The following is a 25,004-nucleotide window of genomic DNA, read 5'->3' as shown; positions in this document are numbered from 1 at the left end:
CCAGAGGGGCTCAGGAGGGGAGGCAAAATCTAGCCTTCTGGGGTCCCCTAAATGGCCATGAACCCTCCTCTGCCCCACCCCAACCGGTGATCACTGGCCGTTTCCTGGATTGTGTGCCTTTTCCCCTATTCTGGAAGGCTGCAATTCCAGTGCATTGCCTCTTCTCTCCCAAGGCTGAATTACTGGCAACAAGAGCCTTGAATTATGATAGGCTGGTGTTTTTAGTATTTTGGTTGCACCTGAGGTTCAACACCCCTCAGTTCAAAGTACATTAATAGGTTTTGCCTAGTTGCCCCCACATTCCTGAATCTGGCCTATTCCATCCCCCCCCCCCCCCCTCCCTCTCTCTCCCTCTCACACACACACACACACACACCCACCCACCCACACCCAGAGAGTTACCTTGGGGGCAGATGCAGTGGAAAGCGCCTGCTGAATTCTGGCACTGGGCCCCATTTCTGCAGGGACTGCTGATACAGCTATCCACCTCTCGCTTGCAGCGGGGTCCTGCAAATCCTAACAAGAGCAGGGCAAAGGTCAGTGCGTCCCAAATCTCAGGATTCAAGTTCCAGGTCTAAAATTACCTAGCTGGCCACCCTCTCAGAGACCCTTGGCGATCCCCTTCCAGTTTTGGAGCCGGACTCTCTACCTGTCCACCTCACTCACCTGGGGCACACTGGCAGGCGACTCCGTGACTCTGGGAGAGGCAGGTTCCCCCGTTAAGGCACCGATCCCAAGTGCACTCTTCCAGTTCGCACAGTGGCCCACCAAACCCTGCAGGGAGAGAAGTCTCCAGTGGGAAGAGCTCCTTATGGGGGGTGTGGGGGGGTAGAAACGGTGGTGTGCTGAGCAGTGAAGAGCACTGAACCCAGAAGAGCACAGGGAATCCCAGAATCAGTGCTTTCCAAGAAGGGCTCAGCACAGCACTTGCTACATTCAGAAAGCTCCAGGGCTGGTCTCTCACATCTCCAGTGAAGGCTGAGAAAGCCCCTCACTGGAACACTGGGCAGCGGCTGCAGTTCCCCAGCCTGGTGCCTTCCAGACGTTTCAGACTTTTAACTCCCATCAGCCCTTCTCAGCAAAGTCAGTGGTGATGGATGATGGGCATTTAAGTCACAATATCTAGTCACACAAGATGACTACCTCTGTCCGAGGAAGAAGGGTGGAGGAAATACGTAACTTAAGGGCGCAGTCCTATCACTCTCAAGTCCTACTGAACAGAAAGGAACTTAGTTCTCAGTAGCCTTGTGAGTTCTCTTTTGCACCCTTTCTCCAGGATGTGGCTCCGCAGAATTACTTCTGAGCAAACATGTGCTGGATTGAATTATAAAGAAAAACTAAGCAGTTTTTAATGCATGAAAAGAACAACAAACAAACACGAGGCAGGGAAGTAGCAGGAAGGGATAAAATCAGCAAAGAATGGCATGCGGTTAGAACACCCCCCCCCACAACTGTTTTGAACTGCATTTCCCATCAGCCCCATACAGCATGGCCAGTAGTCAGAAAAGATTGAAGCTGTGGTGCAAAACCTCTGGACTGTGCTGGAGGCTGAGCTAGAGAGAGAAATTCTGCCCCTGTTTTCACTCAACAACATTACAAATAAAAAAAAAATCAATCAGCAGGTTTTGGATGAATGAAAAGTTAAAAAAAATGTGGGTCCAAGAAGGGATGAGACCCCTTGCTTTTCAAAGAGCAGAAAGCCCCCTGTATTCCTGCAGATATGAAATGCACAGCTCAGCGTTGATCAATCCCAGTCCCTGAGATCTTCTAAGTGAAGCCCTTTTTTCAAGAATGAAGCCTTTAGAGGCATGTTTGGGGGTGACCACAGAGGGCCTTTAGGCAGGTGCTCCCAGTCCACCGAACTCCTTCCCAGGGAAGTCTGGGCTTGTCCCTTCCTGAAGCCCTTTTGCCAGCAGGCAAGGAATGGCTTCTGCAACGATGGGTGTTGTAGGTAAGGTGCATTTAATACATGCTGCCTTTTAATATGTGTTTTCCAGCATTGGTTATGTTTCAACTGCATTTTAGTGTACTGTTTAACATCAATTTTAATCGGCTCAATAAAATGCCTTGAGTGCCATCGCTTGGCAGAAAGGGGGGGTATACAAATCAAATCAAATCAAATCAAATCAAATCCAAAATCCAAAATCACCACCACACCACTCTCCCTCAAGCTTTCCATGCTAGTGGGAGTCAGATGATGAGAGTTCAAATCCAGCACACCTGGAGGGCACCAGCTTGGGGAAGGGCACTCTGCACAACCTCTGTCCTTACCGGAGGGGCAGAGGCACTGGAACTGTCCCAGCAAATCGAGGCAGGAGGCTCCGTTCTGGCAAGGCCGGCTCAAGCATTCGTTGAGGTTCGACTCGCAGCGGGAGCCCGTGTAGCCCTCGGGGCAGCGGCAGGTGAAGGAGCCAGGTGTGTTGTGACAGCTCCCGCCGTGTTCACAGGGGTCTGCGCCTGGAGAGGAAGCGGATTCAGATAAGGAATGGAGACGCTGTTCCAGGGCCAGAGCAAACAAGGCTTTGTGGAGCCTTGTTTAAACCAAATGCTGTTTCAGAGACACTCTCTGGAATGCATCTTGGCTGGTGGGTGGTCAGGCTGAAGGCAAAAGGATGGAGCCAGAAATGCCTCTCTGTTTTAGCCTAAAGTTCCTTTGGACAAGATCCAAGCCTCAGGAGGGGCAGTATGGTCAGAACAGGACCATAGTGATCCAAGGGAGGGAACTCACATCACATGATGGATGGATGGGCGGAGAAAGGGGCTGTGGTCTTTTGGGGGGACTCAGGAGCATTGGTTTTGGACCCTTAACCTGGCTTAAGGTTCCCACCACTATGTTCCTCCCTCTTTTCTTTTTTGGTAGACCAGGAGCCCCAATCCAGATCAGGACGCGCACATGCTGGTATTGCAGAGGAAAACAGGAAGAGGCGTAGCTGCTTGATTGGGATTTAAACCAATGTCTGCTTTGATCCCGAAGGAGCAAAACTTCCCAGCCTGGGGTGAGTTCTGCAGCGTGCTAGTGCAGACCCGGGCAGGCCTGGGTGTTGAAATTGTTTTCAGCAGATCCTGAAGATTTGCCAGGTAGAGAAGGGACAGAGGGGGGCTGTGGTGGTGCTGAACCAATGGCTGACTAGCACCCCATGAACTGGATGCTGGGGTGACACACATGCACTGTTGCCGCAGCTCTGGGGTCCCCATGGCTTTATTGCGCAAGTCAGGGCAGGGAGCGGGAAGGCGACTTGGTGCTGGAGGTGCAGGGCTATAACTCCTGTAAGAATTAAGCATCCACTGCTTTGACCAGCCTCTTTGCCAGCCTCCTCCGACCTGTTGCCGCCCAGATATTTTGGACTGCAATTCCCATCAGCCCCATCCAGCATGGCCAATGGCCAAGGATCCTGCAATCTAACAATATCTGGAGGGGCCCTCCATGTGCAAGGTGAATTCTCCTGCCCTGGATGCAGCTGGGACACTCAATGGCTTCTGATACAGAGGGATTTCCTGGAGCTGTTGCTTCTCTGCAGGAGTCCCTGCTCTGGGCTTGGCTCCTCATCATGGAGGTGCACTCAAATCCAGTCACTCATGACGAAGCATGGGGCCAGTGGGAGATTGCTCCTCCAAGCCCAGGTCTCTTCTGGCTTCTTTCCACGGGAAAAATAAACCTTTTTTGCATGGAAGGGTCAAGTGCGCCTCCAAACAAATCTGAGCAAACAGGACGTGCGCCTTGGTTATGAGGCACAATTATAATGAGGGGCACTCATGCCAGCTCCCGCTTTTGGAGGGCCAGGAACCTCAGCGCCACCCACCGCGGTGAGTCTGCCTCCTCACCACCACTGTCACCAGCGGCTCTTCCCCTCTTTGCTCCCACCTGACCAGCAGAGGGCTGTGGCATTCGTGGCTTCTGCCCACCACCGCTGCCGCCCGAGCCAGAGCAAGCGGCAAATGACCGAGCGGACTAAGATGGAGATGTGGAGCAGTGCAACCAGAAGGGTCTTGTCCGTGTGGCCGCTTGGCACATGCCAGCGTGGTGCTGGCCTGGATGGGCATCCTCCCCCGCCCTCGTGCCTGCCTTACCCATCTGGCACTCGTTGATGTCTTCATAGCACAGGGGCCCAGCGTAACCTTGCTGGCACGTGCAGACGGCGTCGCCGGTGCGGAGGTCAGTGTCGCAGTGTGCGTCGGGATGGCACGGGTTGCTGAGGCAGGCGTCGTGCAGGTGGCAAAAGAGCCCTGGGGGAGCATACCTGGGTGCTTAGCAGAATGGCCCCAGGCATAAACTGGTCCCTAGAGACATACACCTTCCCTCCTGCCCCAAAACCCAGACCTTTGGTGCACCTCAACCTGAACGTAAGCACTGTAGGCCCTCCATCTGTTTTCAGCAGTGTCGCAATGGGGTGGCCTCACAAAAGTTCCAGTTTCCAAAGAGGGAAAGGTCATTGCCGAGAAAATGGATGATCCAAACTGCATGCAACAGGTAAAGACTTCCTCCTCTGTTCGTCCCTAACCCTGATCCACGGCAGCTCCGTGTGACTGGCTGAGCTTTCACACTCTGCAGTGTTTGCAAAAAATATTCTGGATGCAAACGGCAATGTTTGGGAAGTAGAACGTTGACAAAGGAGGTGCAGCTTCTGCCAAGGAAGCGAATGGCCAACATGGCTGGCGACCATGCTGAACTCGGGAAGTTTATTTAAGCTTAGCGGGCTCTGACTAAGTCCCAAGCCTAGGCTTAGTGGGCTCCGGCCAGTACACCTGTGGGCTGAATCAGTAGATTCTAGTTCTCACCACAGACAAGCAGCTTTTGTACAATAGTCAGGCTGACCATACTGTGTATACTTTACCACAGCAGGAAGACACTGGACTATTACGGAAGTAGAGCTTCCGGCCTTCTGTGTATTCTTTTTGAACGTAGGGAGAGTGGCAGCTCTTTGACAGCGTTGTGATGTTTCCCTTTGGCATTTAAGGGGGGCTTTAGGTTTAGAGGGCTTAATGTGTCCAAGCCGGCTTCTCCAACCTGGCACCATCTGACTCGCCTGGAAGGCACCAGTTTGGGACAGCTTGGCTTGGACTGTCAGGAGGGTGGGCGACTGGAGCCTTACCTGTCCAGCCGGGGAGGCAGTGGCAGGTATATGATCCCATTCCATCCTGGCAGGTTGCCCCATTGCGGCACTGATTTCCCTCGCAGTCGTCTGGGTTCACCTCGCAGTGTTGACCTGTGTAGCCTGTAGGGGGAGCCAGGGAGATGAGAGACGTTCCTGGAGGACCTGGCTCTGTGTGGCCCCCAGCATGAGATCTGGGTTCCCTGGAGGGCCACTGGGGGGCGCTGCACCAGATGGCCCTTTGCTCAGGTCCAGAGGCACTGCTAGGGAATAGCCCAACGAAGGTCCAGTCTTTCCATTGGAGCCCTGAATCTCTGGGTGGCCCTTGGCCCTGCCACTCGATGAAGTAAAGGGAGAGAGGCCCTGTTGATCTTTCACATCTGAGCCCGCTGGATTAGCTGGCTTTTGGCTCCCATGGGCTTCCTCTCCTGCTGGCCCCTCCCTTGAATCTTTATGCCTGAGGGGTTTTTTCTTGACATCAAATCCCCCTGCCCTCCCCAAACATTCCTGTTTTAGGAATGGAGGTGTCCTTGGGAGTCCATACCCTTTCAAGACATACAGAGAGAGATGCTTTAGAGCAGCCTTCCCCAACCTAGGGGCCTTTAGAAGCATTTGGACTACAGCTCTCAGAATTCCCATCCAGCAGAGCCATTGACTGGGAATTCTGGGTGTTGCAGTCCAAACATGCCTGGGAAGTACAGAGTTGGGGGAGGCTGCTTTAGATCATATGCATACTAGCAGATGCAAACCCCGGCATTTCTTTGGTCCTTTGGGCCTGAGTCCCAGATTTTTTTCTGGTATCTAGAGCATCCCTCTCTGCCGTCAGATATAATGGAGCTCTTAATCTGTTTAGGTCCTATGAAACCCATTGCTCATGAAGGCAAAGAGCACTATTGACATGCAAGAACAAGCTTGGAGAAAGTTCAAAAGTCCTTCCAGAAGTACCCCCAAAATGGGGGAACCATCCTAAGGGGCAGGGGGAACCCAAAACTGCCCAGTGCGGGTCTGATGACTCTGATCAGCAGGGGATGTGGATGGGCTGTTTGGTGCATGCTGGTGAGCAGAATGGAAAGCGAGGGATGGAGGAATGGGATGCTGGACCCCTGGAAACCACTTCACCTGCAACATTTTGCTGCTGGTGCCTCATGGTTTTTACGATTTTACATCTTTTCTCCTGACACCCCCTCTACTAGTAATTAAATATAATAAAAGCATAACAACAACAACAACAATAATATACTCATTATTAGTATTAATAACTGGCAGTACTGATTGCTTGATGGACATTACTCCTTTTATTGTTATGAGTTTTTAATTTAATGCAACATGCAGCATTTTAAGCAGGGATGGAAGAGAGAACGAGACTGTTCACACGTCGCCTGAGCAACAGATTGCTGCCTTGGCCACCTGTGGTGCTCAGGTTGTGTCTTAATCAGCAAAAAGGGTCCTTTCAGGCCCACTGCATGCTGCTACATATCATGCATGCGCATTCTGGTGAGATTCCCAGGTGCGCACAAGAAGCTGACTGTTTTGGTGTGACTGGCAGCTCAGACGCTGAAGCTGATGGCGAGTCGGCTGAACCAGACGAGGCTCAACTCAGAGCTCAAACTCTGATAACGGAATTGTTGTTGTAAAGGGCAGGCCTGCACCTGCAGACTCGGTCTCTCCGTACCAGTCTGAGCCTGCTCTGGATGAAAGTAGCTCAAGGACACCCATGGGGCGTGTGGAAGCAGAAGAAGGAGGGGAGGGAGGAGATTTGGAAATGGGTAATCTCTCGGATGAAGAACACCACCCTCCTGAAGACCTGGACCTGAGGGCCAGAGAGCAGAATGCAGGTGTGCCCAATTCCACAGCGCCCCTCTTTCCAGAGACAGGCCCCAAAGGGTTCATAAGCAAAGCTTTGAGTAAAGGGGGGCAGAGGGGGTTCAATATCTCTTTGTGTATGCTCAGAGGCTTGTGTATGCTTAGAGTCTTCTATGTAGCATAAAGACACTTCCAAGAAGTGCTGGAAAGTCTTTCTTGCTTGGGGGAGAATGCCTAGCTCACGGCACTAATCTGCCACAGCAGGGCTTGTCTAAGGCAGCTAATTGCTGGAGGCATGAAACAGTTAATACCTCTTTGAACCATTTGATTTGGTGAGTGCCAGTAGTTGCCCCTTTTGGGGAGGTAATTAACTTCAGAGAAACTTTGATATTTACCTGTCCTCTTAAATTAGCCACCTGTTTCCTGGAAGGTAATGCACAGTCAGTACAAATGGGGCCCTTCTGACAGCTAAAAGATTGATTTTACAGTATGACAAGGATAAATGCTCCCCTCCAGTAATGGAATGGATCGCAGACCTAACAACACTTTTAATATTTGAATGGGTACTGTATAGACACCACCTTCAAATGGGCACTTCTATGGATATGTGGTCTGCTTTTTAAAATGTGTCTATCATTCTTCGAAAGTTCCATCCATCCCTTAAAATTCATAGATTCAAAACTATGTAGCTACATGTTACTCTCCCTCTTTTCTGTTTTGTTCTGTTGAAATTTTACAAGAAAGCTTATTTGTTAAAAAGTGATGCTTGCAATCTGGTTTAGTGATATTTTGGTCCCAGTTTGCCATACTATTTGCTTGGCTATTGGATTGCTTGCTGGGCATTGCCCCTTTTATTGTTTTAATGATTTAATTTCATTGAAATTGCTAGCAGACTTAGGGACATTTTTATAAAGCAAAAATATCTTCATTAATTGCATAAATAGATATTGTGATTTTTTAAAAATCTCAGCTCAATTTTTTTGGTTTATTCAGCAGAAATGCCTGATAGCAAACCCCATACACAACATTCAGAGTGACAGATAAAATATCTGGAGAACGCAGCAGTCCCTACCATGCCTGCCCACCTATTTACCTATCCAGCTGGTTTACCTAATTTTATCCTGCTCCTTAGCTGAAAAGACTCCTGCAGCAGCTTACATATAATCAGACATACAAGAGGCTTGCAATCTAAGGCACAACACACCAAGGAAAAGGGGATGGGGAGAGAAGGGGGGGGTGAAGCCTTTCAGCAGACCTGGAGGAATGGCCCCCTTTCCGCCTTCCGCCTCTCATCAAGACACCCTGACCTCGTTTTCTTGGTTGAAAGACAAATCTCATAAATAACATCTCACATATTTAATGCAGGTTGAACCCGGTTCTTTGGACGTCACACCTGGATGCTTACCTGGGGGGCACAAGCAGCCGTGGTATCGCTCGTCCACATGGTGGCAAGTCCCTCCGTTGAGGCACACGCCGGGGGTGCACGGTCCCAGGCGGTTCTGGCAGAGTAGGCCTGCGCTGCTGGGTGGGCAGATGCAACGGAACGAGCCGATGTTATTGATGCAGGTGCCCCCGTTGAGGCAGGGCTTGGGGTCTGCGAAACACTCATTGATGTCCTGCTGACAGGTGTGCCCATCGAACCCGGGTCGACACTGGCAGACGATGACTGGGTAGGTAATGACGCAAGTTCCGCCGTTAGCACAAGGATTTGCTGGGCAGAAGTCCATGAGCTGGCAGTTCTTTCCTAGAAGGAAGCCAAACATGTGAGGCAATGCTTCTTGGCTGTTTCTCAGTGACACCATCAGGGTACAACCCAGGACAGCGGTCTGAGGCCCTATCTGGCAGAATCAGCGGGAGATCCCCCGCCCCAACACAGCAGGGGTGACTTGCCACATTTTCAAGTGAGCAGATAGGGAAGAAATGGAGGTAGTGACAGATTTTATTTTCCTGGGCTCCAGGATCACCGCAGATGGGGATTGCAGCCAAGAAATTAAAAGACGCTTGCTCCTGGGGAGGAAAGCTATGGCAAATCTAGACAGCATACTAAAAAGCAGAGACATTACCCTGCAACAAAAGTGCACATAATCAAGGCTATGGTTTTCCCAGTTGCAATATATGGCTGTGAAAGCTGGACGATAAGGAAGGCTGAGAGCCAAAGGATTGAGGCCTTTGAATTGTGGTGCTGGAGGAGACTCCTGCGAGTCCCTTGGACCGCAAGGCGATCAAACTGGTCAGTCCTACAGGAGATCAACCCTGACTGCTCTTCAGAAGGACAGATACTGACGATGAGACTCAAATACTTTTGGCCACCTAATGAGAAGGAAGGACTCCCTGGAGAAGAGCCTAATGCTGGGAACAATAGATGGCAAAAGAAGAAGGAGACGGCAGAGGATGAGGTGGCTGGATAGAGTCACTGAAGCAGTCGGTGTGAGTTTAAGTGGACTCTGGGGGATGGTGGAAGACAGGAAGGCCTGGAGGAATGTTGTCCATGGGGTCACGATGGGTCGGACACGACTTTGCAACTAACAACAACAATCCTACAGAAAGACAAGCACAGGAATCCGAGATCAAATCAAGTCAGACTTTTCCCTGAAAGCAAAAGTGACAAAACTGAGACTTTCATATTTTGGGCACATCATGAGAAGGCAAAACTGCCTGGAGAAGGCAGTCACATTAGGGGAAGTTGGCGGCAGAAGAGGAAGGGGAACACTAAATAGGAGATGGAGTGAATCCATAATGGAAGCCGTAGCCTTGAGCTTGGAAGAGCTGAATGGAGCTGTGGTGGACAGGACCTTTTGGAGGGCTTTCATTCAGAGGATCGCCATAGGTCAAAGATAATTTGAGGGCACATAACAACAAATTGCATGCCTTCTTATTCAAAGTAGTGTGTGTATATGTGGGGTGTGTGTGTGCAGATAAGACTGTGAGAGGTTGTGTGGAGTAATAGTTAGAGGGCTGGCCTGGGACTTGGGAGATCTGCATTTTGCTTTCCACTCAGCCAAGAAGCTCACTCTGGCCCAGTCATGGAGTCTGCCCAGGGTTGTTATGAGGATAGAAAGGAGAAAAGGAAATTAAAATTAGTGTACCATACCAGCGTTTCTCCCTCCTTCCCTCAGATTACTCCTGAGAATGTTAGGTCAAAGGCCATTCTAATCCAGCGTCCTGTTTCCGACAGTAGCCAGAGAGATTTTTCCTGAAAACTTACAAGCAGGGTGTGAAGGGAAGGGAAGGGAGGGCTCTCCCTTGGTTTTGTCCCAACAGAAACTGGTGTTACACTTGGGTTTAAATTACCTCTGGGACACCATTCTGCAATTGTGACTCAAGAGGTCACAGTAGCAGAAGAACAAGGGGTTGATTGACAGCAAGGGGTGCCATGCAAGGCTTTTTCTAAGCATTTTCTTCAATGGCACAAGAAGATGGTGTACCCCACCCCCATCCCCAGTGTAGGGGGACCTCCCAACCATTTCCTAATGGAAAAAATAAAGGGGTTGGATGACTCAGACAGTTGGTCCCAATAGTACAGTATATGATCCACACAGGATTAGGAATGTTGAAAGGAAACAGTCATCATTTGGAGGCACTGTGCAGTGACTTCCACCCAAACATGGAGGCTCCCATGCATCTCTGTATAGCATGAGGTGCAGTGGCAACAATCTTCACTGTGGTCAGCCCTCACACCCTGCATTTTGTCTAGATGAGCTTTCCCCAACCTTGTGACCCTCAGAGGCATTTGGACCGCAACTCCCAGAATTCCCATCCAACAGGGCCAGGCTGGCCTTCCCCAGCCTTGTGGCTCGTAGACACATTTGGACTACAACACCCGGAATTCCCAGTCAGTGGCCCTGCTGGATGGGAATTCTGGGAGTTGTGGTCCAAAAGCCTCTGAAGGTGGCAGCCATTTTCATTCATCTGAGGAAGCACCATAGGGGAAGGGGGAAGAGGCAACACCCATCAATTAAAATGCCCTTCAGCAGCGAACCAGCGTATGTGCTAAAGGCCTGATGGAATAAAAACCTAAACAATTAAGGGTAAGAACCACTGGAATAGGCCGCACCAGATTAGGTGGATCTAGACTCATTTATGCTTAGGGCAGATCCACTAAAATCGGTGGGAAGTAGTAGTTATCATCACTAACGCACATCCCACAGATTTTAATGAATCTTCTCTAAGTCTGGATCCAGCCCTAGGTGCATACATTGCCTATCCTGGAATGGTGCTGAAGCTTCCTGGGTCCCTCAGGCGCTTGGGGCCTGGTGTGTCTCCAGGGAGGCCGTGTGCTCCATCTCCCGAGCAGGAGCCCAAGAGCCTGCCACTGTGCAGGGCTGGGTGCCTCAGCTTTTGCTCCAACGGCCCAGTCAGTGTGCCAGCGGAGGGCAAGAGTTTCAGGGGCCCTGGCTGGCAGCTCTTCCCCTGCAGGAGTGTGTGGCCAGTGAGGTGGCAGTGGACTTGCATGGTGGAGGGTCGCCCCATGATTTGCTGCCACTCCTGTTCTGCAACCTGAGGTGGAGAACACTCAGCACCTCATGGGAGGTCCAGTTCCGAATCTAGCCCACACTAGACCAGACTTCCCTTTCCCAGGAGCAGCCCCACAGGCATGTCTCTTCTTGCCCACCGTACCTGTCCATCCTGACATGCACTGGCACTGGTACTGGTTCCCAGAGAGTCGCTGGCACGCTCCTCCGTGTTGGCAGGGCGAAGGGAAGCAGGGATCTCCCACCATGCCTTGGCATTGCTCCCCAGTGAAACCAGGAGGGCACACACAAGTGAAGGCAGGAGGGCTTGTGGGGCGGACAATCTGGAGGGAGCAGGTACCCCCATTCTGGCAGGGCCCAAGGGTGCAGGGGTCCACGAATTGGCACAGGTCTCCCTCATAGCCAGGAAGGCACCTGCCAAGAGAACAATGTGGAAAGAAAGGACAGAGGTGTTCCTGGTTGGTCAGAAGACAGAGCAGGGGAAAAGGATTCAGTCAGTGCTAAACAGGGTCACATTCCTCCTAAAGGCTCAGCATCACAGTTTATTTGGTTTCTTTATTACATTTATATCCCACTTTTTTCCTATAACAAACTCAAAGCATCTTACATCATTTTCCTCCTCCTGTTCTCAATCTTGCCCCCCAACAACAACCCTGTGAGGTAGGCTGGGCTGAGAGTCTGTGACAGGATCAAAGTTACACAGTTGGCTCCACAGCAAAGTGAGGACTGAAACCCAGATCACCTGAGTCCCAGTTCTGTACACTTAACCACTATACCACACTGCTCAGTGCTTATCCTGGATGCCTGGGTTCTGGTGGAGGCCCGGATTGTGCCTTCATACCTGAATTAGTGTGTCAAGTGTGCCCCTGACTTGGACTCACGTCTGATCTGTCTACAGTCACTTGTGCCCTTCTTACATCCCATCGGGGTTATTCAGATGGACTCTTGCGTGGGGCCGCTTCCAAATTGTTCAAACTTCAGCTAATCCAGCATGCTGCAGTCAGAGTTTTGATCCCATGGCCTGAGGAACATGTGACTCTCTTATTACAACCATTTCATTGCTACCAGTCTATTTTCCCAGCAAAATTCAAAGCACTGGTTGTTATTATCATCACATTAGATTAATACTCTGTGGTTCTTCCTCTTTCAAGGAACCCAAGCCAACTTACAAGGTTCTCCTCAACATGTTATACTCCGAACGACAGCCCTGCAAGGCAGGTGGGGCCGAGAGTCTATGCCTGACCCAATGTGACCTAGTGAGCTTCATAGGTGAGTAGAGATTGGAACTTGGATCTCCCATGTCCCAGTTTAATACTGCAACCACTATGCCTCACTGTCTTTATAGGTTCTCGACTGCTTAATAAAGGTGCTGACGGTAGGGTTTAAAGCCCTAAATGGCTTGGGACCAGGGTATCTCAAGAAGCGCCTGTTCCTGTACGAAACTACCTGGCACCTTTCTGAGCCACCTCCTCAGAAAAAAAGGAGGGTAGCAACAATAAGGGCCTTTTTGGGAATGGCACCCCTACTCTGGAATGAGCTTCCCAGAGAGGTCCGACTGGCACCCTCTTTATGCTCTTTTCAGTGCCAGGCAAAGACCTTTTTATTTCACTGGTAATTTAACTGTTAAACTGTTTTTAATGTTTTAATGGTATTATATTATTGTGGAATGCCTTTTATGTCTGCAATCACTAGTTCCGTCAAGTTGAGGCGGGTGTGCTTTTATTGTCTTACTGTTTTACTGTAATATGATTTTTGTGACTTTATACTGTTTTCATATGGTTTTATTGTTATAAGCTGCCTAGCGAGCCATGTGGCTAATGGGGGTGAGTTAGAAATCAAATAATAAATGCATACAATAAATAATGTGAAGCCATATATGACTTGAGGCCAGGCTACCTGAAAGACAACCTTCTCTTATATGCATCTACCTGGGTCTGAAGCTCTTTTAAGGGGGCCTTTCTCCTGGTCCTCCCACCTCCCGGTGTGTGCCTGGGGGCAGCATGAGAGGGAGCCTTCAGGGGCCTTCTTGGGGGCCACTCCGAGGCTGTGAAGCTCCCTGCAGAGAGCACAGGGTTTGCCACCCCTGCTGCCCCTCTGCTGGCTGACAGAGGCCTCTTGCTTCAAGCAAGCCTGCTGCACTGAGTATCGTTTTTCTTCTGTTGCTTTGTTTTTAATTGTTCTTTTGAGGTTTGTGCTTCCATATTGTTTTCTGTCATCTCTCTGTGGTGCAAGCCACCTGGCGGGCCATTTCCAGACAGAAAGGCAGAGTGCTAAATAAGGAAACAAATGAGATGATAGCCTAATCCCATCTGCCCCTGCACACATGGCTCCTGTTATCACAGGCGTTACATCAGATGTCAGGACTCAGTCTTAGGGGTGTGGGAGATTGGGGATGGAAAGATAATGAAGAAGTGTCTCTGAGAATGTGCAGAGCGTTCTGACAGGGGGCATGAGGTAGCAATCTGAGGGCTGGGGAAGGCAAGATGAGGAAAGGCCAGTGTCAAATCCTGCTTGAACCATGAAGTGGTTCGCCTGAGAGGTCCGCCTGGCGCCGTTGTTATTTGTTTTTCGGCGCCAGGCTAAGTCCTTTTTATTTAAAACTTATTTTAATTGTTAATTTATTTATTTAACTAGGGTTTTTTTTAATTTTTAGCCGAGAATGCACTGAAGTTTTATTGCACTGGGGTTTTATTGTATTGTTATTTATTGATGTTTTGTGAGCCGCCCCGAGGCTTGATTGAGATGGGGCGGCATAGAAATGTTTTAAATAAGTAAGTAAGTAAGTAAGTGACAGTGGTACCCCTGGATCTGGCTCAGCCTAACCTGCCCTCTAGGGCTGTTGTGGTGGTAAAAAGGGCAGGATGGGAAAATGATGCATCATGTCACCCTCCGCCCCTTGGTGGAAGGGTGGGGCAGGATGAAGTGAGAATAAATTCAGGCTGAGTCATCCTTTGCATAGTTCATGTCTAAATGGAGAGCACCTTCCTGGAAATTTGGCCCTCTCTGTTGCCATTCCACTGACCTAGTTATGGCAGGTGGTTTATTTTTATACAGATGCTGTTTTCCCTCGCAGGGTGGTCTTTAACTGCAAATGGCCCCAGGTGCTATCTTGGGGATTTGAGGGCAGGGTCTGAACAACCCCTTCCTTAAACCCAGGAAAGTGTGCAGTTAGATTTGTGGTAGGAGATAAAGTGATGGGAAAATTGCACTCATTGAATTTCTAACCCAGCACTTCACCCACCCGTTGCTTTCTCAGTGTATCCCATGCTTCCATATAGCCTAAAGTGCCTGATCCCACCTCATCTTGGAAGCTTAGCATAATTGGACCAGGTTGAAATGTGCAGGTATGACTTGGGGCCTGCATTGAGCAGGTGGTTGGACATGATGGCCAGCTAGGCCCCTTCCAACTGTATGATTCATGTAAGGAGTAGAAATGCACAGAGATGCAGAGAGCTACTCTTCTGTATAGAAGAACGCCACATGCCTGCACTACTGTTCACCTACGCTTCATGGTACAGAGTTGAAGGCATCACAGCTTTCCCTCCTTTGCCCCCCTCTTCCACAGATGAAGAGGAGAGGAGAGGACCCCCAAAAGACCCAAAAGGACCCTAAAAGACCAAGGCAAGGCAAGGCAAGAGGCTCATAAGCCTTTCAGAGAAAACAATCAGAAGCATTCTGAAATCATAGATCTTACTGGCAGGTGAAAGTCCCATTAGAATGATTCAAACAGGTCCCTCCATTCTTGCAGGAAGTTCCGGAGCAGGGCAGACCTGGTAGGAAGAGCCATTGGTGACATTAGGGCAGGGCCTGGCAAACGTCCAGGGCCCTCTGAGCAGAATGCGCTACAGGGTCCCCCAGAGGCAACAGGGCCAATGCACTGCATTTTGGAGGGGGTGACATCAGAGCCCGAAGAAGCAGAGGGGACACGTGGCTCTTCAGAAGTTCTTGGGCCGGAAGCCCCATCCACTCTAGCCAGCACAGCCAATGGGCGTTGGCCTCCAGCATCTGGAGGACCAGGCATTCCCTAACCTTGATCAAAAGAGCAGATTTCTTAAAACCATTGCATCCAAACCCCAAATTACTGAAGTGCACCACTGGATGGACCAAAGATGTTACATCAACAGGGTTGGTTCTGATAAACAGCAGAGGGGGTAGGAAACTCGTTTCTGGGCTGTACCACTTCAGCGCGCAGGTGCAAGCCCGGGGCTGAAGGTCACTCCAGACAACTGCACAGCAAATCCCTGCACGCAGAAGAGTTTCCCGCGAAGCAGAAAGGGTCAAGCCTGGCCTTCCCCTGCCGTGTAGGATGCTTGTTTCCACATGTGGAGATTTGTTGTTGGCGCCATTGTTGCACAGAGAAGCGTCCAGCCGCACAAGCAGCCCCCAGACAGGCTGGCCACCTCATTTGCCATTTTGAGAAAAGGGATGAAAGAGAAATGACTTTAAATCTGTATCTACGTGCTACATTTTCTCTATCCATGTTTACTTTCTGGTAGGCATAGGGGGCATATTCTGGTGCTTAATACCCCCCCCCCATGCTAAGAGCACAATTGTGATCAGCGGTACCTGCTTGTTCTCTAGAGTAATAAGTGGTACATATGCCACTTAGAGACGTAGCTGCTAATACAGGTTGAAAGTAAGTTTTGCCCTGTGCGGAAGGACTCAGCCCCACTCCCTGGCCATTCGAGCTGAAAGGGCTGGAGGTAGCAGGATGGGGAAGGACCTCCCAAGCACACACATGCACAAAATTGAATGTACAGGTGACCACTTTGCTTATTGTGTGTCACACGTGTGAATGAAAAAACACATAAAACCCTTCCACAGTTCCCTTCCTCCATGACACCCTCAAGTGTTCCACCTTCGCACATGGTTTGCACATGCCTGCCCAAGGGCACAAGGACCTGCTCTCTGTTCTGCTCCATTTCCATGCAAGCACACGCACTCACAGACAGAAGCAGTGCCACTGGATCGGCCCGAGATTTGCATCGGCTGCGAGGTGATTCGCCTGGCATCTGGTTGCTAAACTTGTCAAGGGGCCCTTTCAGGGCATCCTGGTCTGGACTGGGCAAGCTGTCCTCCCTCCAAGAGGATGAGGCTTTGCATGCCTGGTGCTTCCGCAGGTGGATCCCGCTTTGAACGGTCAGCTACGAAAGCTGGTTCAGAAGTTGGCAGTGCTGACCACCCATCAAGGATCTGCCCCGTTCCAGAAGCTGCACTACTTTGACTTACCTCGAGTGAGTGGAATCAAAGCCAGGAGCAGCAAGTGCTTCATCCTGTCTGCAGAACACCCCACGGCCACCTCCGGTCAGCCCCCACGACTTCTTTTAACTCCAGAAGTGATCCTGGAAGTCAGAGCACAGGTGTCCAAAGGAGGGTCCAGCTCCGAAGCAAGCTGTCAGACAGAAGCAGAGCAAAAGGTCCCCCCACTCACTTAAGCCCTCCAGATCTGCAGGCGGGTCGGACAACTCTGTGCAATTAATTCCTCTGTGTTGCATCCCCCCTCCTTCCCATACACACACTAAAGGACAAGGCACATCCTGCTGGCTCTGTACTGCATTGTCGAAGACTTCCTGACCCACACAATGCCTGGGAGGGGAAAGGTTTCCTGTTACCCAGGGCACTCTTGTCAACATGTAGGAGGGGGGGTGTTGGGGGTTGGGGACAGAACCAGGGAGATGGCACTGGGCACAGCAAATCGGGGACTCCACAGAAATTGCAACCTGGTGCTGGAAAACGGGCCTGCCAGATTGCATTTCCACAGCAGGCCAAATACACTCCTGCTCCTGACAAACCTTGTACCATAATGAAAACGGCTGCTTTCGATGCTGGAGACCCAAGTTCAAATCCTGCCCATTTCAGGTTTAGCTTGTCAAGTTCTCTGCAGTATCAAGTCACTTCCATTCAGGAGAGATGTGCCAAGAATTACATGGGCTTGAGTCAGAGCACCCAACCTTCCTACTACAACTGCCAGCCCACTGCTGGCGGCGTAGAACACAAAGTGGCTGATTAAATAGGTTATTAGTGTCCAGCAACAAAAGATTTGGCAGGCTATTTTCAAGTCACATTGTGAACATTTTCAGCTTTCTTCAGTTTCCGGTCCATTCTGGGAAAACTGCTCGTGGTTTTTCTCTGTGCCTCCTTTGCCTGCTTCCCCTCGTTCTTCTGGACCACTGCCAACCTTTGATAGGCTTCTTTGCTTCTCCCATGTTTCCTGCCCCTTTGAGCAGAGCAGGTGGTTCTTTTGAGGTCACAGCAGGCAAGCCAATGGCAGTCAGGAACCTTTCCGCCAGCTGCACCTCCCTGTGACATCAGGGAAGTTCATCCAACCACTGCAAAAGGCCCCAGTGCCACTCAGTGACTATCTAGGAATGCCATTTGCCTTTGCTAATTTATATATATATAGATGCAAATGTAGATATATTTATTATAATTTATATAGAAATACGATAAATTCCACACAGCGTGCCTAGCTCACCCTGCTGCCAGGGACTACTTTTGATTGGCGACTTCAGGGCCTCTGATCTGCCTTGTGCTGGTCTTTATCTGGGAGCGGACCACCCTTCAGAGAAAAGAGGCCTTCAGAAGAAAGGCCTATGGCAACCCTTTAGACAGAGGATGGTTCTCTGGAAAGAGGACATGTGGTCACCCTAACAAATCCGTTAATGATTTATGGCAGGGAGCGTGAGCTCCAGCCCTGAGTTTCATCGTACCTCTGATGCCTCCCCATCCGGCCTACTGAGGCCCAGATGGAAACCCCTCCCTCAGCCCCACAGTCCTTAGAGAAGAATGCTCCGTTTTCTCATTGCACACGGAGAAAGCAACTTGTGGCCAAATAACTGATTCCACAAAGGAAAGGCTTGGGAGGGCAAACATTATTGGCTTATACAAGGTGCAAAATATATTGAACAGAACTAAACAGGTACAGATGAAAATCCCTAGCAAAAAATTGCACATCTTTGGCTCCATGTGGCTGGTCTTTATTTGTTAGATTTCATCCTTTTCCTGCAAAGATCCCAAGGTGGCTGGCAGAAGCCTCGTCGTCCGCAAGCCAGAACTTGCCCTGGAATCCAAAGTGATGAAACTGAACCCATCTTACTGCATGCGCATCATGAGGAGGTGAGGCTCCCTGGAGGAGACAATCATGCTAGGCATGCATGTCGAAGGCAGAAGAGGAAGAGGAAGACGAAATAGCAGGAGGACTGGGGTGAAGGCTCAGCTTTGCATTTACATGAGCTGAGCAGGGCTGTCAAGGACAGGACGTTCTGGAGGGCTCTCATTCACAGGGTTGCCATGAATTAGAGGTGACTTTATAGCATGTAACAGCAACAAGTGAGGCAGTGACTGGCCCGAAGTCCCCTAGTGACCTTCAGGGCCAAGTTGGCACAACTAGAACCTGATGTCTTGAGTCCCAGCCTGTTGCTCTCGCCACCCCAGCGGCACTCCTTCTCAAGGCAGTGAACTGACTGAGCATCCCTGCAAGGCCTGCAATGAGATCTGTAACGATCTAGCTCTAATTTAGTCCTAGGTGCACACCATGCTGGCTGCAGGCTTTAGAGGGCTCTTGGACAAGGTGCTGTCAGTGGCGTTCTGCCACTTGCTCATACCTGCTCCTACGTGCTCCCTTGGCAGGCAGGCAGGCAGGCAGGCAGGCAGGGAGCAGCTTGGCTGTGGCTTCTGCTCCTCTTCCTCACCACCAACACCATTGGCTGGAGCAAAGCAAGGAGGAGGGGAGCAAGCAGGCTGCAACACTAAAAGGAGGGCCAGTGGATCCCTGCAGGGGGGTGGGCCCAAGTGTCCTATCTTTGCCACTCATCCCTGGCATCCCTGTTCCAACAAAAGACCTCCCCCCTTTGAGCTCTGCCTCCCCCTGCTGCTGTGTGGCCCCCAGAAGTGTCCTGGCAAGCAATTTAATCCCCAGGATCCCTGCCACCACATAGGGAAAGAGGAGGAATTTGTTTTGTTCTCATTTTAATGCAGACTTCCCTAGTTTTGCTATTTCAACCCAGTACACGAAATAAAGCTCAATTATCCTTTGAAATGTGTAGTTCTCCAGAATGTGTACTGGTGTTCTCTAATTAAAAAAAAAAAAAACACCATTAAATGCATAAATGAGGGAAGGATGCACACAAAAAATGCCATGTATTCATTTAAAACATTTTAAAAAGTATATTAGTAAAACTACTTGCAAAAAATGTGAAAGGGAAATTGTGTACAAAAATATGTGCCAAGAAAAATGCATACAGATCTGTACATACTTTAAAAAAAATCTCAAAGTTTGGGCAGCCCAAATGAAAAACTGAAGAAAAACTATCACTGGAGTACCTAAGCATACGCAGCTGAAATCACTGAATGTCTATTCCCTTCTCATTCCTCCCTTTCCTTTAACTTTGCTTGTGTTGATATTTAGATATTTAGACTGTAAACACCTTGGGACAGCAAAATGTTTCTGTGTGAATATATAAAACTTGCCTTGACTGCCAGTTTACTTGGTGGAAGGCAAGGTACAAATCAAATTGAATCAGCCAATACATAAATTAATAAATTGGAATTAATTTCCTTTTATATATGAATAAATATATAAGTAGAAAGCTCAGGTTCTTACAGGGCTAGGTTTGGGGTTAAAAGGGGTGTGTAGCGCATTCCACCTTGAAATCTTTTCTCCCAGACCAGCACCCCAAATTTCCACAGAAAAGTAATTTGGGGAACTCATTTAGACAGAAGAAAGGCCTACAACTCTCAGGATGCCCCAGCCAGACTGGCTTTATCCATGTCCAACTTACTATATTTATCTCCTCTCTCCAAAACAGGGCTCCAATATATTATTTTCTATGTCAGCTCTGCCTCAGCAACTTGTCCCGGGTTTTATTGCCTTAAGTGACCATCTTCTTCTCAGTTGCTAAGACTAAAACCCCCTGAATGTAGCAGAGTTTACTTTTGAATAGACGCACCTAGGAATGCATTACGAAGTTTGTCTTTGCAATCAGAACATGTGTGTCTTCCTAATCATCCAAAACCCACAGCACAGTGTGGCTATTTTAGCCAGTCACTGTTTGTGGACTTGCAGGCAGAAAGGATCCGGGTTTGGGTAAGATGCTGTAACTCCAGCATTCCACCCCGCATGAGGGTGGCTTCACTCTTCAGAGCTGTCCGAAGCAAAATCTAGAGAAATTCAGCCATCTCTGGAACAGAAGGGGGGGCCTGGGACATTTTGCCACATTTTCTGCCCCTCACACAGAAGGCGACTGTGCTGGCAGTGGAAATTTATCTCAGCAACAGGATACTAACCACACCTGAGGGCAGCATGCTGGTTGGAAAGGGGCAGGTTGGGCTATGGGGCAGCAGCATTTTAGGAGACAGCAGGAGCCCTGACTCTCTGGGAGGCCATCTGCCTCACCAACCTGCCCTCCCAAAGTAAAGGCACAGGGGCTCTGAGGAGCTCTGCTGCATTGGATTGTCCTGGGTGAAGCAGCGCCACCACCTGCTGGCCCTCCTTTGCATCCTTCTGCCTGAGGTTTTCCGTTTGAAAGCAAATGTTCTCCTCAAACAGGGTTGTCCATAGGCCTTTAAACACACCACACACAATGTCGAGCCTGTGTAGATTAGTATCTGTAACTTTGTGCATTCCTTTGGTCCTGTGTGTGTGTACACCACATCTTCTCCATACCCAGCACCACCCCTGCACCATACAGGGACCACACACAAGGCTTTATCCTCCCAGACAGAGGATGGGTGCCTCAGGAGGAATGACCAAAGGCCCCCAGGCATCTGACACCTGAGGTGGCTTGCAGCATTCAGTTTGTTGGCAAGGCTGGCCCTGTATAACAGATATTCTGCAAGCTCTTTGAGACACCCTTCCTCTTGTTATTTGTGCAATGTATAAATGCAGGTGTTTGTGTGCATTTCCACCTGTTGAGCATCCAGATGATTAACCTCATCTGACCTTGCACAGTTGCAGCTTTTCCCTGCCACAGATCCCCTTGTGCCCGTGCCTCCTCCGACAAGATATCTTCCACAGCTCTTCCTGTTTATTTAAGTCTTGAGTTTATCTTAGAAGTGCGGAGCTGGAAGAAGCCCAGCTCATTCCAGTCTGAATCTAAGACAGGATATCCCCTGCAGGAAGAATCCCCACAACGGTAGTGCCGGTTTCAGCTTTTTCTTAGGCCCTTTGACTCCCTCCCTCAATTAGTTGCTTTTCTCAGCAGTTGCTCTTGCTTTTCTTCTTCCTTCTCATTGTCACTACCACCAACTTACTTGGTAAGCAAAGAGCCAGCAACTGAGCCAGTGGTGGTAGCTGCTGCACCTCCAGCCTCTTCGCCTGGGCCAGAGTGTAAGGCAGTCTACCATGGTGAAGAGAAAGAGCAAGTCTGGGGAGCGTTTATCAGTGAGCATCTGTTGAGGTCTGTGCTCTCAAACAGACCTGGTGTTGCCAGTCGTGAAGTTGAGTCCAACCCATCATGACCCCATGGACAACATTCCTCCAGGCCTTCCTGTCCTCCACCATCCCCTGGAGTCCACTTGGGCTCACGCCGACTGCTTCAGCGACTCCATCCAGCCACCTCATCCTCTGCCGTCCCCTCCTTCTTTTGCCATCTGTTGTTCCCAGCATTAGGCTCTTCTCCAGGGAGTCCTTCCTTCTCATTAGGTGGTCAAAGTATTTGAGTTTCATCTTCACTATCTGGCCTTCTAAAGAGCAGTCAGGGTTGATCTCCTCTAGGACTGACCGGTTTGATCGCCTTGCGGTCCAAGGGACTCACAGGAGTCTCCTCCAGCACCACAATTCAAAGGCCTCAATCCTTTTGCGCTCAGCCTTCCTTATGGTCCAGCTTTCACAGCCATACATTGCAACTGGGAAAACCATAGCTTTGACTATACGCACTTTTGTTGGCAGGGTGATGTCTCTGCTTTTTAGTATGCTGTCTAGATTTGCCATAGCTTTCCTCCCCAGGAGCAAGTGTCTTTTAATTTCTTGGCTGCAGTCCCCGTCGGTGGTGATCTTAGAGCCCAGGAAAATAAAATCTGTCACTACCTCAATTTCTTCCTCATCTATTTGCCAGGAAGTGAGAGGACGGGATGCCATGATCTTAGTTTTCTTGATGAATTTCAAGCCAACTTTTGCTCTCTCCTCCTTCACCCGCATCAAGAGGCTCTTTAGTTCCGCTTCACTTTCTGCCATTAGAATGGTATCATCTGCCTATCTGAGGTTGTTTTTCCTGGCAATCTTAATTCCAACTTGTGATTCATCTAGCCCCACCTTTTGCAGGATGTGCTCTGCTTTGCCTGTTCATACTGTCCATGGGGTTTTCATGGCAAGGGCACTGGAGTGGGTTGCCGTTTCCTTCTCCAGTGGATCACCTTTTGTCAGAGCTCTCTGCTATGACCTGTCCGTCTTGGGTGCCCCTGCACAGCACGGCTCATAGCTTCATTGTGCTGCACAAGCCCCTTCGGCACAGCAAGGCACATATGGGTTGTATCCCCAGTAGAACTCCAGGAAGGTTAGATACAATGGACCACAATGCCTCTAACATTGACTTATCTAAGTCAGCTAATTGATGGAGGTGTGCACAATGAATTCTTTTAACTGTATGCTTTGGCAATGTTTAGCAGTTGCTTCTTTTGAGGAGGACGTTATTTTACAGATAAACCTTATACTGTAGCACTTTATAAATGTTTACTGATGTCTGTGTCCTCCTAAGATTATCTGTTTGCTTCACGGAAGTAAAGTGTCATCAGTGCAAATGGATTCTCTGCCCCCTTCTGATACTACAACATTGGAAGGCAAAATGCTCACTTAGGATGCAATGGATTGACATCATGGAGGCACTGGAGAAGTTACAATGCTTTCAACATTGGGTAGTCTATTGACACCACTTGCAAACAAATACTTATAGGAATATTTGTTCTGCTTTGTTGAAAGCTATATTTTCATAGACTGATAGATAATTTTACATGCATGTATTAACATTTATAGATTCAAATCTATGTAGCTACATTCTTGGTCTCCTTACGGTGTTGTTTTGTTGAAATTTTGCAATACAGTTCTTAGCATCAATAAAAAAATGCACCATGACTTTGTAAGAGCAAAATTTCAGAAAAGACCTCATTGTTCATTTTCAAATTTCTGTAGTGGCATCCGCAAAACTATAAAGTGAAATAATATAGCAGCACCCATTTTTTAAATAACAAGACTTATACAAATGCCAAATCAGCAACAAACAACAAAATCCATGATCAATTTAGATTGAAATTGAATTTATCTTTTTAAAACTTTGTGTTGTTTGCTTCCTTCTTTTGCCATCTCTGTTTCCCTGCTTTTCTTGTTTCTAAAGCTTTATGTGCTCCACCAGTTTCCCATGATTCTCATCAGCACTATTAAAACCAGACTAACTTCCTCATTGCAAAAAGAAAAAAGCATTTGGATGTCATCACTTTTAATGACCAACTTTCCTCTTCTTTCTTTGCTACATATTGCAGTCCGCTGATGTTTTAATGATCCCTCTAAAGGGGTCCATGACTGCCACCTGCTGGAACATGTAGGGAATTGTCCACATATGAGATGGCTTCCTTGTTTATTACATGTAACACAAGGAATGCAAGACGTATGTGATGATACAGAGAACTGTGAAAGAAGGAGACTGGATGGATCCATTTCAGTTTGGTTACAGGCCTGATTAAGAGGCAGAGACTGCTATAACTGCCCTGGGTACTATGAAATGGAGAATGGGAGTTTGTTCCACGTAGATCTTCAAGGAAGTTTTGATGATTTTGAAAAGAAAAACTAAAAGTATACTAGGAATGAGGTACACAGAGTTTATTCAAACGTGCAGGAAATGGATAGAGCAAGTAGACTTGAGTGGATTCAGGTGCCAAGTGTACCCCGATATATCGCCTGCACCAACTCTCCCCACACCAACATTCATCACCCTTGCATGCTGTACTGTGCCTAACCCTGACACAAATTGCCTGCCCCTTTACCCGGGAACCAGCAGCCAGCAAGCAGGAGGCCAAGGCTGCTGCCAATCACCCAAGAGCCCGAGTTTTGCGCCCTGCCCTGGGCTGGGTGTGAGGCCAAGGGCAGGGGAATTAGCGGGCCTCGGGAAGGGAGCAGTTGTCCTCACCTGTCTGCGGGCTTGAAGATTTCGGCCTCCCTGGCGGCCGGTGCACCGAGGAAGGCTGTGCCGCTTGGGTCCCCTCCCTGGAAGCCAGACGCAAAGGGAAAGGCAAAGGAGGGGGGACACGAGGGTAAGTGGGCCGGCTCGTCCGCCGCCGTCCGCCGCCGTCACCCCAGGCGCATCCACCGGCTTCGGCCTGGCGACTTCATCCCCGGCTTCCGCCCGCCAACTTCCACTGGCTGCCATCCGCAAACTTCCCCCGGTTTCCTGGCACCCTGCGCCTGGAGGCCGCCCTCCGCCCGCCTCTGAGCGCGTGATTCCCAGCCACGCCGCGCCTGGGTCCGACCTGTGCCAGTCCCGGGACGCCCCATGCACCCACATTCGCCGCGACCACATTCACCGCCTCGCACACGCGCACGCGGTCACACCGCAGCAGCATCCTGGGAAGGACGCAGCCGCATCACATCCACTCGCTCACACACTCTGCCAGCCATTCCCATTCGTGCCCCGGCTTCCATCCACAGCCTTCC

General features: G+C 49.6%; 1 protein-coding gene across 1 annotated transcript in view; it reads right to left on the bottom strand.

Moving 5' to 3' along the window:
- NOTCH4 (notch receptor 4) overlaps positions 1-16,729 on the bottom strand; it is a 40,094-nt gene extending 23,365 nt beyond the window's left edge. The window contains exons 1-9 of the mRNA XM_044419347.1: positions 16,595-16,729; positions 15,060-15,135; positions 11,511-11,779; positions 8,299-8,637; positions 5,091-5,213; positions 4,069-4,224; positions 2,272-2,457; positions 667-774; positions 403-516 (exon numbers count right to left, since the gene is read on the bottom strand). Coding sequence (XP_044275282.1) covers positions 403-516; positions 667-774; positions 2,272-2,457; positions 4,069-4,224; positions 5,091-5,213; positions 8,299-8,637; positions 11,511-11,779; positions 15,060-15,135; positions 16,595-16,637 — 1,414 coding nt within the window. The 5' untranslated portion in view covers positions 16,638-16,729. The remainder of the gene's footprint in view (positions 1-402; positions 517-666; positions 775-2,271; positions 2,458-4,068; positions 4,225-5,090; positions 5,214-8,298; positions 8,638-11,510; positions 11,780-15,059; positions 15,136-16,594) is intronic.
- Between the last annotated feature and the right edge of the window lie 8,275 nt (positions 16,730-25,004).

Source organism: Varanus komodoensis, unplaced genomic scaffold (genome assembly GCF_004798865.1).
Source record: "Varanus komodoensis strain SLA01 unplaced genomic scaffold, ASM479886v1 scaffold102, whole genome shotgun sequence".
Taxonomy (NCBI): Eukaryota; Metazoa; Chordata; class Lepidosauria; order Squamata; family Varanidae; genus Varanus; species Varanus komodoensis.
The sequence above is the reverse complement of the archived record's forward strand: the minus strand, read 5'-3'. Positions and strand labels throughout refer to the sequence as shown.